Consider the following 12485-nt stretch of genomic DNA (forward strand, 5'->3'; position numbering starts at 1 on the left):
AAATATTATTTGTTATTATATTATGTCTTTATGAATCTATTATTTTATTACGATTAAACTTCAATTTTTCTATTGTTCTCAATGTTCGTATAATATAAACTATAAAATGATTATTTTTCATGGATTGTTTTGTATGATTTAGTATGGAATTATCAAAACAGTTATTTGTGAATTTTAAACAAATATAATATTCTATTTTAATTTATAATTTTCAATAGTAAGAAATCACTAAATATTTCATGTAAAAATTGATTTACAATTGATTAAAATGTGGAAACCAATATTTGTCGTTATATTTGGTTTGTCATCTGTATGGAGTGAATTATTCAGTGAAAATGTTGAAAGGTATGGATCGAATGATCTTATACCTATTGTCTTAAAGGGAAATTACTCTCAGAATTACCCTCAAATTATCAACAATACTATGTCTTATTTGTTTCTTTTTGATTACTTGCCGGTAAGTATATATTGATTACTTATGTTACTTTATTATTTAAAAACTATGTTTAAAATGTAATTGTTTATTTAATAGAATTCAACTTTTGAGCCACCAAGAGTTAAAGTTACATTAATAGAGCCAGAAGATAATAGTATTGTAGATCCCTTGATAGTTGTTGTAAGACACCGCTCTGGTGTAATATCATGGCAACTTCCATACATAGAAAAACAACAAGAAATAAAGTATGTATTACATCTACAGGAAAATAAATTACAAATCCAGTAACTAACAATAGAATACAAATTTAACTCAAAACATATTTAAAAAAAATGTCTATTGATTATTTTGTTACTGAACTATCTAGAATTTTATAATTTTTTTACTCGTATGCTCTACTTATGATATCCAGTAGGATAGGTATAATAGGTTTTTATAAATTTTAAATTATTATTTAACAATTAAAATGTTTAACTTTCTAGATATTACAAAGCTGCTCATATATTATGTCCATTATTAAGTGCTTCTAATAATGAAAGTAGAATAGTTGTAAGTGTATCAACTAACAGTCTAAGTAATATTACATTCATTTTACGTTTGGATATTCAAAAATCATTTAATGTATTGTAAGTATTGACTATTATTTTATTATTTATATCATTATATTCATTTTTCACTAATTAAATTAAAATGTTTAAGATTGAATCAAGAAGTTTCATTCAACCTATCACCATCAGAACCAGTGTATTATTATTATAGTTTTAAACAAAATTCTTCTATGGTATTACTACATGTTAAATCTGATGATTCCATATGTATGACATTGTCAATACAAAATTCATCGGTATAAATAAAACACTAATGTATCTAAAATATATATAACATAAAAACAATTATTTATATTTTTAGTGTCCAGTTTTTGACTCTCTAGAAACAGTACAATATGATGGCTTACGACAAACTGTCAGCAAAACTGGTGGCATTATTATATCGGTATGTTAATATTTTATTTATTTTAATGTATGTATAGTATCGAAGTTAATTTAACTAATAATAATTATAAAAAATTCATTTTATTGATCTTCTAAAAGGTTATACTATTTAGTCTTATAATATAGTTAATTTTTTTGATGTATTGTTATCAATGATGATAATTTTTTATTAATAGTTTGTAAAATGCATTACATTTTAGTGTTTTAATTATATTAGGTACTTAAAATAATAATCACTTTAAGTTTTGTACTAGACATATTTTAATATAAATCTAATTTTTAATTGTATTAATATTATTTTATAGAAAGATGAGTACCCACTTGGATTGTTTATAGTTTTTGTAGTTCATAGTGATGATTCAGCATGTCATCAGGGAAACTATCAAGCAATAAATTCTAGGACAAAAAGCATAAACTTTGTGGTGAAACCAACTGTTGATTTTAATTATCAAATAATCAATTGCTTAATAGTAATTGTTATTTTTATTTTTATTTTGGTATTTACCACATTTTTTTATCATACAAAAGGGTGAGTTTAATGTACTTTAATTTAAACTAAAAAATATAATTTTGTTTTTAATTATATAGAGATGATCTGAAAACAATTGACATCATACAAGAAGAACCATCAACTAGTATTTGTTCAACTCCTGTTAATAGTAAGGATACCACTTTAAAATTTAGAGTATTTGATTTTATAGTTTTTGAATTATTATATGATACAAATCCCTTATAAATTATAAATGAATATTCATTTATTTATTGAATGATAAATGGGCGGTAGCCCTTTACTAAATATATAATATAACATTTATAACAACAACCAAGAAACACATAAAAGCTGTAAAAATAATACAAAATTTAAATACTGATTTTAAAATTAAATATATAACATTAAGATTAAATATATAGTTAAACATAGTATATTTATATACCTGGTTATTCTTTGAATGTTCAAACTTACAAATTTAAACAATTTTTAAATATTTTTTTTGTAATAGAGGTTTGATTTGATTTTTCATTTGAAATAGTTTTCAAAAATTTACTCTTGGCCCAATCTGGGAAATTGTTCTACATTTGCCTATGGTTATATTAATAGAGATATTAATTTTTTATTAAGATTCTAAGCAAAAAAAAAAGATAATTTTTTTAATCCATAAATTAAATATTAAACTTATTTATAACATTAAATAAAATATTTTTTATCAAACTAATATCTTTAATTAATATTAATATTAGTATAGATGTCAAAAGAATTATGAAAAATAAGTCATTATAATATTGCTCAATATTTGTCTTACCTACAAAAAATATATATTATATGAGTATATGACAGTAGTATGTATTTAATACATAAACTTTTTTTTAATTTTAATATACTGAGAGTTACCATTAATATTAAATTGTTTTTTTTTACGATTTTATTGTCGCTAAATTGTTTAATAATATTTATTTTAATATTTTTTAGTTCAACCTGATAATGTGAGTTATGATTCATCTTTAGATGAGACTGATATTGACATTTTAAAGTCACCTGAACCTTGGAAAGATTTGATTAGGTAATGTATTAAATCACAGTAAACAAAAAATACAAAATTATTGAATTTCTTATTACCTGTATTTTATTTCTATCGATAAATATTAAATTAAAAAATAGCTTTTACTAGGTGATCGGTCATATTTAAATTGTAAACAATTAAAAACAAAATAATGTATCAACCCATTTTGTATAATGTAAATTTTTTTAAGATGCATATTATATATGAGTCTAATAAAAAAAAAAATATTTAAAATGGATTGTATTTTATGTTAATGAATCTCTTTAAGGCAAATGTAAGTTACATTAGTGCTAAAAAACAAAATGCTTAAATTTGTGTCAACATTATAGAATAAAATGAAAGATTGAATAATTTTTTTATTAATTTTAACATTTTTTTTCAGAACCAAAGCATGTCTATATGTCAGTGATTTGTCTAAAAAAGATCATAGAATTTTAAAAGCCAAATCTAGATTATATGTGTGGAATTTGATAACAGTAGCTGTATTTTATTCACTGCCTGTTACCCAATTAGTTTTTACATCACAAAAAGTAAATAATGTTTAATTTTATAATAATTTTAAAAAAAATGATGTGTTTTAAATATTTTTTAGATGCTAATTGAAACTGGAAATCAGGATTTGTGTTATTATAATTTTCTGTGTTCACATAGTTTTATACTCGGGCCATGGAAATTTAGTGATTTCAATCATATATTTTCAAATATTGGGTATATATTCTTTGGACTTCTCTTCATTTTAATTACATATAAACGAGAATGTGTGAATATACCCAATAAAGTAATTAATTATTGTAGTTTATTATAATTAATTGATTTTTCTAATAAAATATTTTAAATTCACAGAAATTTGGTATCCCCAATCATTATGGTTTGTATTATGCTATGGGATCAGCACTGGCTATGGAAGGGTTAATGAGTGCTTGTTATCATGTATGCCCTAATCATTCCAATTTCCAATTTGGTAATTACTCAAAATAGTTATATATATTGTGTTAAAATTGTATTTTAATTTATAATTTAATATTTATTAATAATTGATTTTAGATACAAGTTTCATGTACGTTATATGTATGCTAAGTATGATAAAAATTTATCAAACTAGACATCCTGACATCAATGCAAATGCATATTTAGTGTTTGGTGTTTTGGCATTAGTTATTATACTTGGTCTTACTGGTATTATGTATGAAGGTCCAATACTATTTGTTCTCTTCACTTGTTTACATTTAATAATGATATTTTGGTTATCGGCACAAATATACTATATGGGCAGATGGAAATTAGGTAAAATATACTATAATATAATGATTAAAAAAATGTATTGATTGGAAGTAATTGTTTTGTTATGCATAATTAGATAAAAAAACACCAAAACGATTTTTAAACCACATAATGACTGCACCAAATCCATGTAGACCAAAGTATCCAAATCGAATGGTTTTGTTGAGTTTTGGTAAATCATAACTAACTAATTTTAAAATACAATTTATTATTATAATAATTATTCAATATGTTTAGGTATTTTAATAAATTTGGGATTGGCTGTAAGCCATTGGATGATAAAGTTTGGTAATTTTGGGAATTACCTTTTGATATTGTTTATGGTCAATTTGATTCTGTATTTATCATTTTATATTGTTATGAAGTTGATATCAAAGGAAAAGTTACATTTTTGGCCATTACTATATATTTTGTTGGCTATGATATTTTGGTCAGCCTCATTGTATTTTTATGTGCATAAATCAAGTTCATGGACTGTAAGTATTTTTAATTTCTATCTTTGTAACAAAATAAATAGTTAATCATTTTCTTTTATGTAATGTAGCTAAGCGCAGCTGAATCAAGAACGTATAATACTCCATGTACCTTTATGGATTTCTATGATAATCACGATATTTGGCATTTTCTATCAGCTATTAGTTTGTTTCTCTCATTTATGGTTTTGTTTACATTGGATGATGATGTTAATTCTAAACCTACAGCAACAATACCTGTTTTTTAGAAAAATGTAATGTGATTTTATTTAAATATTATCATTAGTACAACAATCTAATTAAGTCAAACATTGCCAAAGTACATCATAAGATTGTAAATATAGTGCTATGTATTTGTTGTGTTTAAAATGTCTAACAAAAGCAATTTATAGATTATAAATTAGCTCAATATTATAAACTTGTACATAATAGTTTATACTGTATAAATAGCTCATAACCCAGATAATAGGTGTATTGATTTTACTATTAGAAAGTATATTTTTGTTGTATTCAAGTAAAATTTAATTAATAATTGAATACCTGTTGCAAAATATTACCTATTATGCTCTATTGCGATCAATTGTTTAATAATTGTATAATTGTCATGTTAATATTTGTATAAAATATAATATATATAGGTATATATATATTAAAAATTAGAGCTGTGATTTTTTACAATAAATATTTATTTTACTTTTTATTTTAGCTTTATTATTTATATTTTATGTTAATTATGTTTAATACAACAAAGTATCCAAATTCGCAATCTTAATGATTAATATGCCTACATAGTACATACATGATACATATGTTTGCAATATTTTATCAGTATTTTTTTCTTCAAAAGCTTAAAGAATTACTATTTAAAATGGTTCATTAAGATGAATGTAATACATAGTAGTGCATATTAAAATAGAAAACAAAGTTTAGAAATAGAAAGCACCGTAAAGGCGTAATTAAACAGGTATATTGATAATTTATGACGGAGAAGCCAAGAGTAATATTTTTTTTTCGTCGTGACTGATTGAACTGTGAACGTTTAATATAAAATGTAGAACGATATAAAAATTAAACACCGAACACAATGGAAATAGATGCCAAAATTATAAAAAATATGTTCCAACATTTTTGGCTCATTTGATTTTCGGCCTAAAAATAGTACCTGCTCGGTGTAAAAATGTAAATACTAAATACCGTTTTTTCGCTCAGTCTCCACAGTACGTTGCCCTGCCCTCCCGCCCGCCATTCACGTTTTACGCCACGACCGCGACTCAGACAGCGTAATATCGTAACATTAGTAACGTCGCGTTACACGTAACAGCCGAAATACTCGAATAATAAATATAGCAAATATTATAATTACGGAGTTTCGGTGCTAAAACCGACCACGACGGGGACAATATTATTTCCCATGCCCCGACAGCACTGATTAAATTTACCTTAGTAATTTTACATTTTTTTTTTTTTTTTTACACACATTAATCAAGTGTGCGTGCGTGCGTGTGTATTATTTTTTTTTTTCACTGATAATGGCCATCATCGCTGTTACTATTTACTACGGTCTACAGTTAGTACTACTATAATAGTTACTACTACAACTACAACTCTGTTGGAGCTTAGCGGTGGTGGCGGCAGGCGGCAACAGGAACAGCTTCAGTGGTCCACCATCAGTTGTACAACAGTAGTGCACCGTCTTCCGTCTCGTCGTCTGAAATCCTCGTCGACCGTTCGACTGGCCGATGTGACCCTCGAGGCCCCCGACAGTCTCGACCGTTTTTTTTTATCCGTACGAACGTCCGACGACGGGCCGGCGCGAGGACTGTGGTGCGTTCGAAAAAAAAAAAAAACGGCTCTTGCTCCGGCCTTCGTTATCGTGCTACCCGCGCACACGTCCCCTAAGGAGGATATCGTAATGTCGTCCTCGAGAACCTGGCGGTCTACCCTGCGCTCTGCAGCGGCCGTTTGACGCAGTCGGTGCTCTCTGTTCCCGAAGACGGAGCCCACCGACCGTTGGTGGCCGCCGTTGTTCGCGCCTGACGCGGCAGGGCCCGATCAGTTGTCGCTATGTCGGCGCTGTTCAAGAGAGCCGAACAGTTGAAACGATGGGAGGAGTCGGACACCAACCGAGAGTCGCCCAACCGCAAGAACATCAAGACGGTGTCGTTCCCCATCGACTGCGCTTTTCTAGCGTCCGTCTCGTCAGGCGATAAGAACGAGGTGAACAGCTTGCTGTACTTGGCCGCCGACATCAATGCTGCTAATGCCGATGGTCTTACAGCTTTGCATCAGGTAGGAGCTGCCGTCACAATAACATTCTGTTAGACGTGTGTGGTGTTTTAACTAGGTAATCAGATTTCTACTTATCTCACATGTATTTAATCTATTATTATTTATACTTTTTAATCATAATTAACTAGGAGCTGTTGATTAGGTATGTCTATCTCTAGTTAATGTAATAATATTTACTTTTATATTAAATAGGTATGATTGATATCAAATAATAGGCCCCATAAATAATAATTTGATGTTTTGATTCTAGAGCAGGTACCTAATCTAAGTGCCTATAGTTAAAATACAATTAAAATTATATTTTGATTTGACCTTTTTTGTATAATTATTTTTTAAATTGCTGTGTAATTGTTTTCTCATTATAGTAGAATTTATAGGAATGTAAAAAATATTTTGGTAATTAAAATTGTTTTTAAACGGGCATTCATTTATTTTCTTTCCAGACATACTTACGCTAAGATTAATATGTAGGTAGTCCAAGGAATTATGCATGAATGGATTTAAAATTAGTTTAAAACAAAATAGAACAATTAACAACTGTCATGACTTGCACAATTAGTCTCAAAGCGGTACTAATAAATATACAGTAATTTTTGGAAACTGTTAATCAGTACCTATAATATATATTTTGTTTGTGTTCATTAAACAAAATACGAGACAAAATAAGAAAATAATTGTAATGCAGGCTTGGATGATTCATATTTTAATTGTCACTTCAATACCTATTCTGTAAAAATTCACTTATCTTATCGTTTTGTATATGGTAAGGCTTGTTAATCTCATCCAACCAATAATTGTATATTACTATATTATTTGTACCTATGTAAACTAAAAGTAAATTTCCATAAATCTTAATGTCATTTAATAGTTTTAAATATTAACCTATATTTTCAATTTGCTAAGTACCTATCATAATTAGGCAATGTTTTGTTTACCTATAATCTATAAATTCTAGAAATGTATTAGTTAATTTTGTATTCTAATTATTCCATGTCATAAAATTTAATAGGTATATCTCTGTATTCTGTATATTTTATTTGAATTCTTATCTGATGTTATTTTGTCCATTTATGGTCACAGCATTGACCTACACCTACCTAATTAGATTTTCATTCTTGCTCTATTTGGTGTTGTCAACTAACTTTGGACACCACTGAAAAGGTTTCAAATACATTATGTAGGTTAAATACAAGGATATTTTTATTTCTAAATAATTAAAATATTTAAAACTATTGTTAATACCTTTTATATGTTAAAATACAATTCTTTGAATTTGTAATTTTGGATTAAATACTAGATTGCAATCATTATTACTGTTTTATATCTAGTATAGTTTTTTTTAATTTGATTATTTTTTTTTTTAGTATTATAGTAAAATAGTACATTTATATAATGTTAAATTATTGCTTTTATTATTAAAATATTTTATTTTGAGTTGATACCTAATTCTAAAAATATTTCTTCAATTTCAGTCATTAATTGTTCTATACACGTATTTTACTTATGATTTCAACCTTCATAAATTAAATTCTTTCAATTCATACTCATAAGCATCTACATACCTGTTATATAAAGCCCCTTACTTTGTAATTATTTTAAAAATATTTTGAATTGATGGTATAAATATTTTATTAGGTACCTATTTTATTCAAAATAAAAGCAAACTATTTTAGAAAAAATAAAAAAATTGTATGATCATATATTTAATTTATAACTATATAATCATATTCAGTAGGATAAATAACTATCCCTCACATATTATTGTCAGTAAAATTATAGATTTAAGGTTAGACACCAATTTTAAAATGAGATTGTGCTATCACCTACCTAGATAATTTTATTATTCTACCTAGTAGAACTACATCACTTACATATTTCTATTTAGTGTTCTATAATAATTTTATTTTTATGAAAAGTTGGTTGTTATCAATCAGGCACGTAAATTAATATTTATAATGCATGCATTTTTTTGAGATGGGGCATTGTAGTCTTAAGGAATAAACAAAAATAAAGTATAAAAAACATTACCTAAGTACCTATATTTTATATTAATTTTATAACTATACAATAAAAATACCTAAAATACTTTTGGATAGATATTAACAAAATACAAGACAAAATATTTAAAAAATTTAATTGGGATTAAAGTGCAATTAAAGTTATCCTCTATGATAAGGTTAAATTTTAAAAAACTATAAGTTTTCTCTAAAGTCATTGATTCATTTTCTAGTTATGTGTACAAAATTAATACTACAATTGTTTTTATTTATTTTTTTTTTAGAATCATGAATAATTTTGTGTTTCTGTTAAATTTACATATTATTATTAATGCTTTATGTATAATTGTAATCTTGCATTTTATTTTAGGCTTGTATTGATGATAACCTAGATATGGTTGAATTTTTGGTTGAACACGGAGCTGATGTGAATAGAGGTGATAAAGAAGGATGGACACCATTGCATGCAACAACATCTTGTGGATTTGTTAGCATAGCAAAGTTAGTATTGAGTTAAATGCTAATAATGGTACTTATTAAAGTGTTTATTTTCTATATAAAGTTAAGAATGTGACATGTCCATTGATTTTATTTTATTCATACATACTTTTTTGGGATACTTATAAATTATTTAAATGTTTGGAGTTCTGGATCATAGAGGCATAGAATATGTTAAACATTTGCATTGTATTTTTTCAATATTCGAATGGCAAATTTACTACTTACAGGCCATCAGTCATAGTTATTTTTAGACAGCTCTTCACAATCCGATTTAAAAATGGGATTGTGGCTACTGTTAGAAGCAACTCTGTGGTGTTTGTAGACTTTGCCAGCTGGCTCTGCTTCTGTGTTTTACATAGCTTATACATTTCTTAAAAATTATGTTTTCAACAAGAAACGCAATAGATTACATTAAAATATCAATGAATCTCTTTTTTTATCTACATTTTAGCATAGAGTTTCAAACAATGTCTGTTATCATATTCTAAAACATATTAAAAAATTTATTTTATATTTTAATTTTATAATCTCATATTTATTAATGAATATAAAGAAAATTTTAGAATTTTTCAAGACTTTATATAAATATTTATTTATTTATGATGTCTTGAAATTAATGGTTGTACATCATTTAAGTATATAATTTTACCGACAAAAACTAAATATATTACTATAGTCTATAACAGTGTTTCTCAACCTTTTTTTACCCGATGCTTCTTTTACATTTTAAAAATCTCATACTCCCCCCCCCCCCAATCAATTTTTTCAAAAGATAAACATTTTAGTTTTTAATAAGCTATTTAATTAATGAAAAAATATAATTTAACATTTTAATGATTTAGTTAATTTTATATTTAAATACCTACTAATATGAATAATACAAACATAAATGATAAATTAGCTCCTTTAGAAAAACGCCCCTTTCAAAATAAAAAAATCCTCACAAGGGGGCGGTAGTGCACACATTGGGAATCACTGGTCTATAAATTATATTATTATTGGTTATTATTAGGACTAATAGTATTTAAAATCAGAAATAATATATAAATACAGTAAAACCTCATTAATCCGGACTATGGGGCTCTAGGTTGTCTGGATTAAACAAAATAACCAAAAATTGTAAATTTAAAAAAGTTTTATTTTACAAATTTTAATCTAATTCATATATCTAACAATATTAAACATCTTTCTAGCATAAACTAGTGTAATCTATGTATTATAAAGGGCTGTTCGGATTAAGCAAAGTTTGGATTAATGAGGTTTTTCTGTATTTATTTTGACACTAAATTATTTCCTTATCAATGAAAACCATACAATTTATAATGTACAAACCTAACTAAACCATGACTTATCAATATAATTTATTATGGTTTATCAACTTAATGCCATTTAATTTTTAGTTAGTTTATTTGTTTAAATGAAGTTGTACAAGCACAATTTTTTACAGTATAATTTAAATAATTTGGAGATAAATTTTAAAAATATATATATTTGTCATAGATATTTATTAGAACATGGAGCAGACGTATCAGCAATTAATTGTGACCAAGAACTAGCTATTGACATTGCAGAATCTGATGATATGAGGAAACTTTTAGAACAACATTTAAGAGATATAGGTGAATAAAAATTAATTAAATTTTTAATTTAATAAAAATATTCTAATATATAAATATATTTTTTTGTTAAAGGCATTGACTGTGATGAAGCAAGGAACAAAGAAGAGAGACTGATGTTAAGAGATGCTCGAGAATGGATTAGCACTGGTAAATTTAAGGATTCTCCTCATGCTACTACTGGTGCAATGGCAATACATGTATCTGCTGCCAAAGGATATATCAAAGTCTTAGAGTAATATACAATACAAATAATTAAGTATTAATCAAAGGATTGAGTTTTATGAAATATTTTTTTATTAGGCTTCTCATTCAAGCTGGTGCAGATGTTGATTGTCAAGATTATGATGGTTGGACACCATTACATGCAGCAGCATATTGGGGTCAAAAAGAAGCTTGTGAAATATTAGTTGAACATTTTTGTAATATGAAAAAGAAAAATTTTGTGGTATTATATTATTGTAAATATTTTAGCTGTATGAAAATTACTTAAATTTTATTTTGTATTTTTCAAAGGGTCAAACAGCATTTGATGTTTCTGATGAAGAAATGAAAGACTTACTAGATGAGTTAAAAAAGAAACAAGCCTCTCAAAATAAAGATGCATCAGATAAAAATTACTTAATAAGTAATAAATTATCAAATTCTCAGAATCAAAAAAGAAGGTTAGTTGTAATTGATAAGTTTTAGCTTTTTTGGTATTGAATTGTTTGATAAATATGCTAGTTCTTCTACATTGTATTATTATTTTCTTTTTTTCTTTTATTGCTTTTTATTCTTTGCTTGTGTTTGCATGTTTTTTTTATGTGTTCTGCTTCTGTATTCCTGTTGGATGCTCTGTATCACAAAATCAATATAGATCTTCAATCAGCAGGCTATCCGGTAATGACAAATCAACATTGAAAAAGGACAAAGAAACTGTATTAGATCGTAATCGAGTGATTAAAGAGGAAGAAGATGACATTAAGATTAAAGATGACTCCACAGTACATCAAAAAGTAGAAATTCAACTTACACCTATTGAACAACAGACATCAGAAAATAGTATTGGTAACATTTACTTTACTAAATATTTCTTGTTAAAATAAAGATATTTTTAATTTCATTATAATTGTTAGGAACTACAACCAAAGAATTCAAACAACCTACTGTACCATCATCAGATAATAACGAGTTAAAGCCTCCAGAGGTTGTTTTACGTAGAACACAAAGTTTTGAATCTGATGAAAAGTTAGTACCTATTTCATTTTTATATTTCTAGTAGCTTACAAAAAATGAATTTAAAAGCTTGTTTTTTATTTTATAAAATATTAAAGCATGTAAATTAATTATAATTAAAAC

General features: G+C 26.1%; 2 protein-coding genes across 12 annotated transcripts in view; both read left to right on the forward strand.

Annotated features, from left to right (window-relative positions):
• Window positions 1–4: 4 nt before the first annotated feature.
• LOC114120714 (SID1 transmembrane family member 1) lies at window positions 5–5441 on the forward strand. Its single transcript, XM_027982721.2, has 15 exons — window positions 5–457; window positions 533–681; window positions 919–1062; window positions 1136–1280; window positions 1346–1429; window positions 1734–1957; window positions 2017–2087; window positions 2897–2987; window positions 3370–3517; window positions 3580–3765; window positions 3831–3948; window positions 4032–4271; window positions 4345–4440; window positions 4506–4744; window positions 4813–5441. The coding sequence occupies exons 1-15, from the start codon at window positions 269–271 to the stop codon at window positions 4987–4989; spliced, it is 2301 nt and encodes a 766-aa protein (XP_027838522.2). The 5' UTR covers window positions 5–268; the 3' UTR covers window positions 4990–5441.
• Window positions 5442–6032: 591 nt separating this feature from the next.
• LOC114120678 (protein phosphatase 1 regulatory subunit 12A) overlaps window positions 6033–12485 on the forward strand; it is a 138822-nt gene continuing 132369 nt past the window's right edge. For 2 of the 11 annotated variants that reach the window (XM_027982653.2, XM_027982658.2), the window contains exons 1-8: window positions 6057–7030; window positions 9398–9528; window positions 11029–11147; window positions 11220–11379; window positions 11448–11592; window positions 11661–11809; window positions 12004–12194; window positions 12263–12374. In XM_027982653.2, the coding sequence (XP_027838454.2) occupies window positions 6806–7030; window positions 9398–9528; window positions 11029–11147; window positions 11220–11379; window positions 11448–11592; window positions 11661–11809; window positions 12004–12194; window positions 12263–12374 (1232 nt within the window). In that variant the 5' untranslated portion in view covers window positions 6057–6805. Of the gene's footprint in view, window positions 7031–7065; window positions 7086–9397; window positions 9529–11028; window positions 11148–11219; window positions 11380–11447; window positions 11593–11660; window positions 11810–12003; window positions 12195–12262; window positions 12375–12485 lie in introns of those variants that run through there. The other 9 variants (XM_050201872.1, XM_027982652.2, XM_027982655.2 and 6 more) reach the window with 9 other exon arrangements.

This window comes from Aphis gossypii, chromosome 2 (genome assembly GCF_020184175.1).
Source record: "Aphis gossypii isolate Hap1 chromosome 2, ASM2018417v2, whole genome shotgun sequence".
In the NCBI taxonomy this organism is placed as follows: Eukaryota; Metazoa; Arthropoda; class Insecta; order Hemiptera; family Aphididae; genus Aphis; species Aphis gossypii.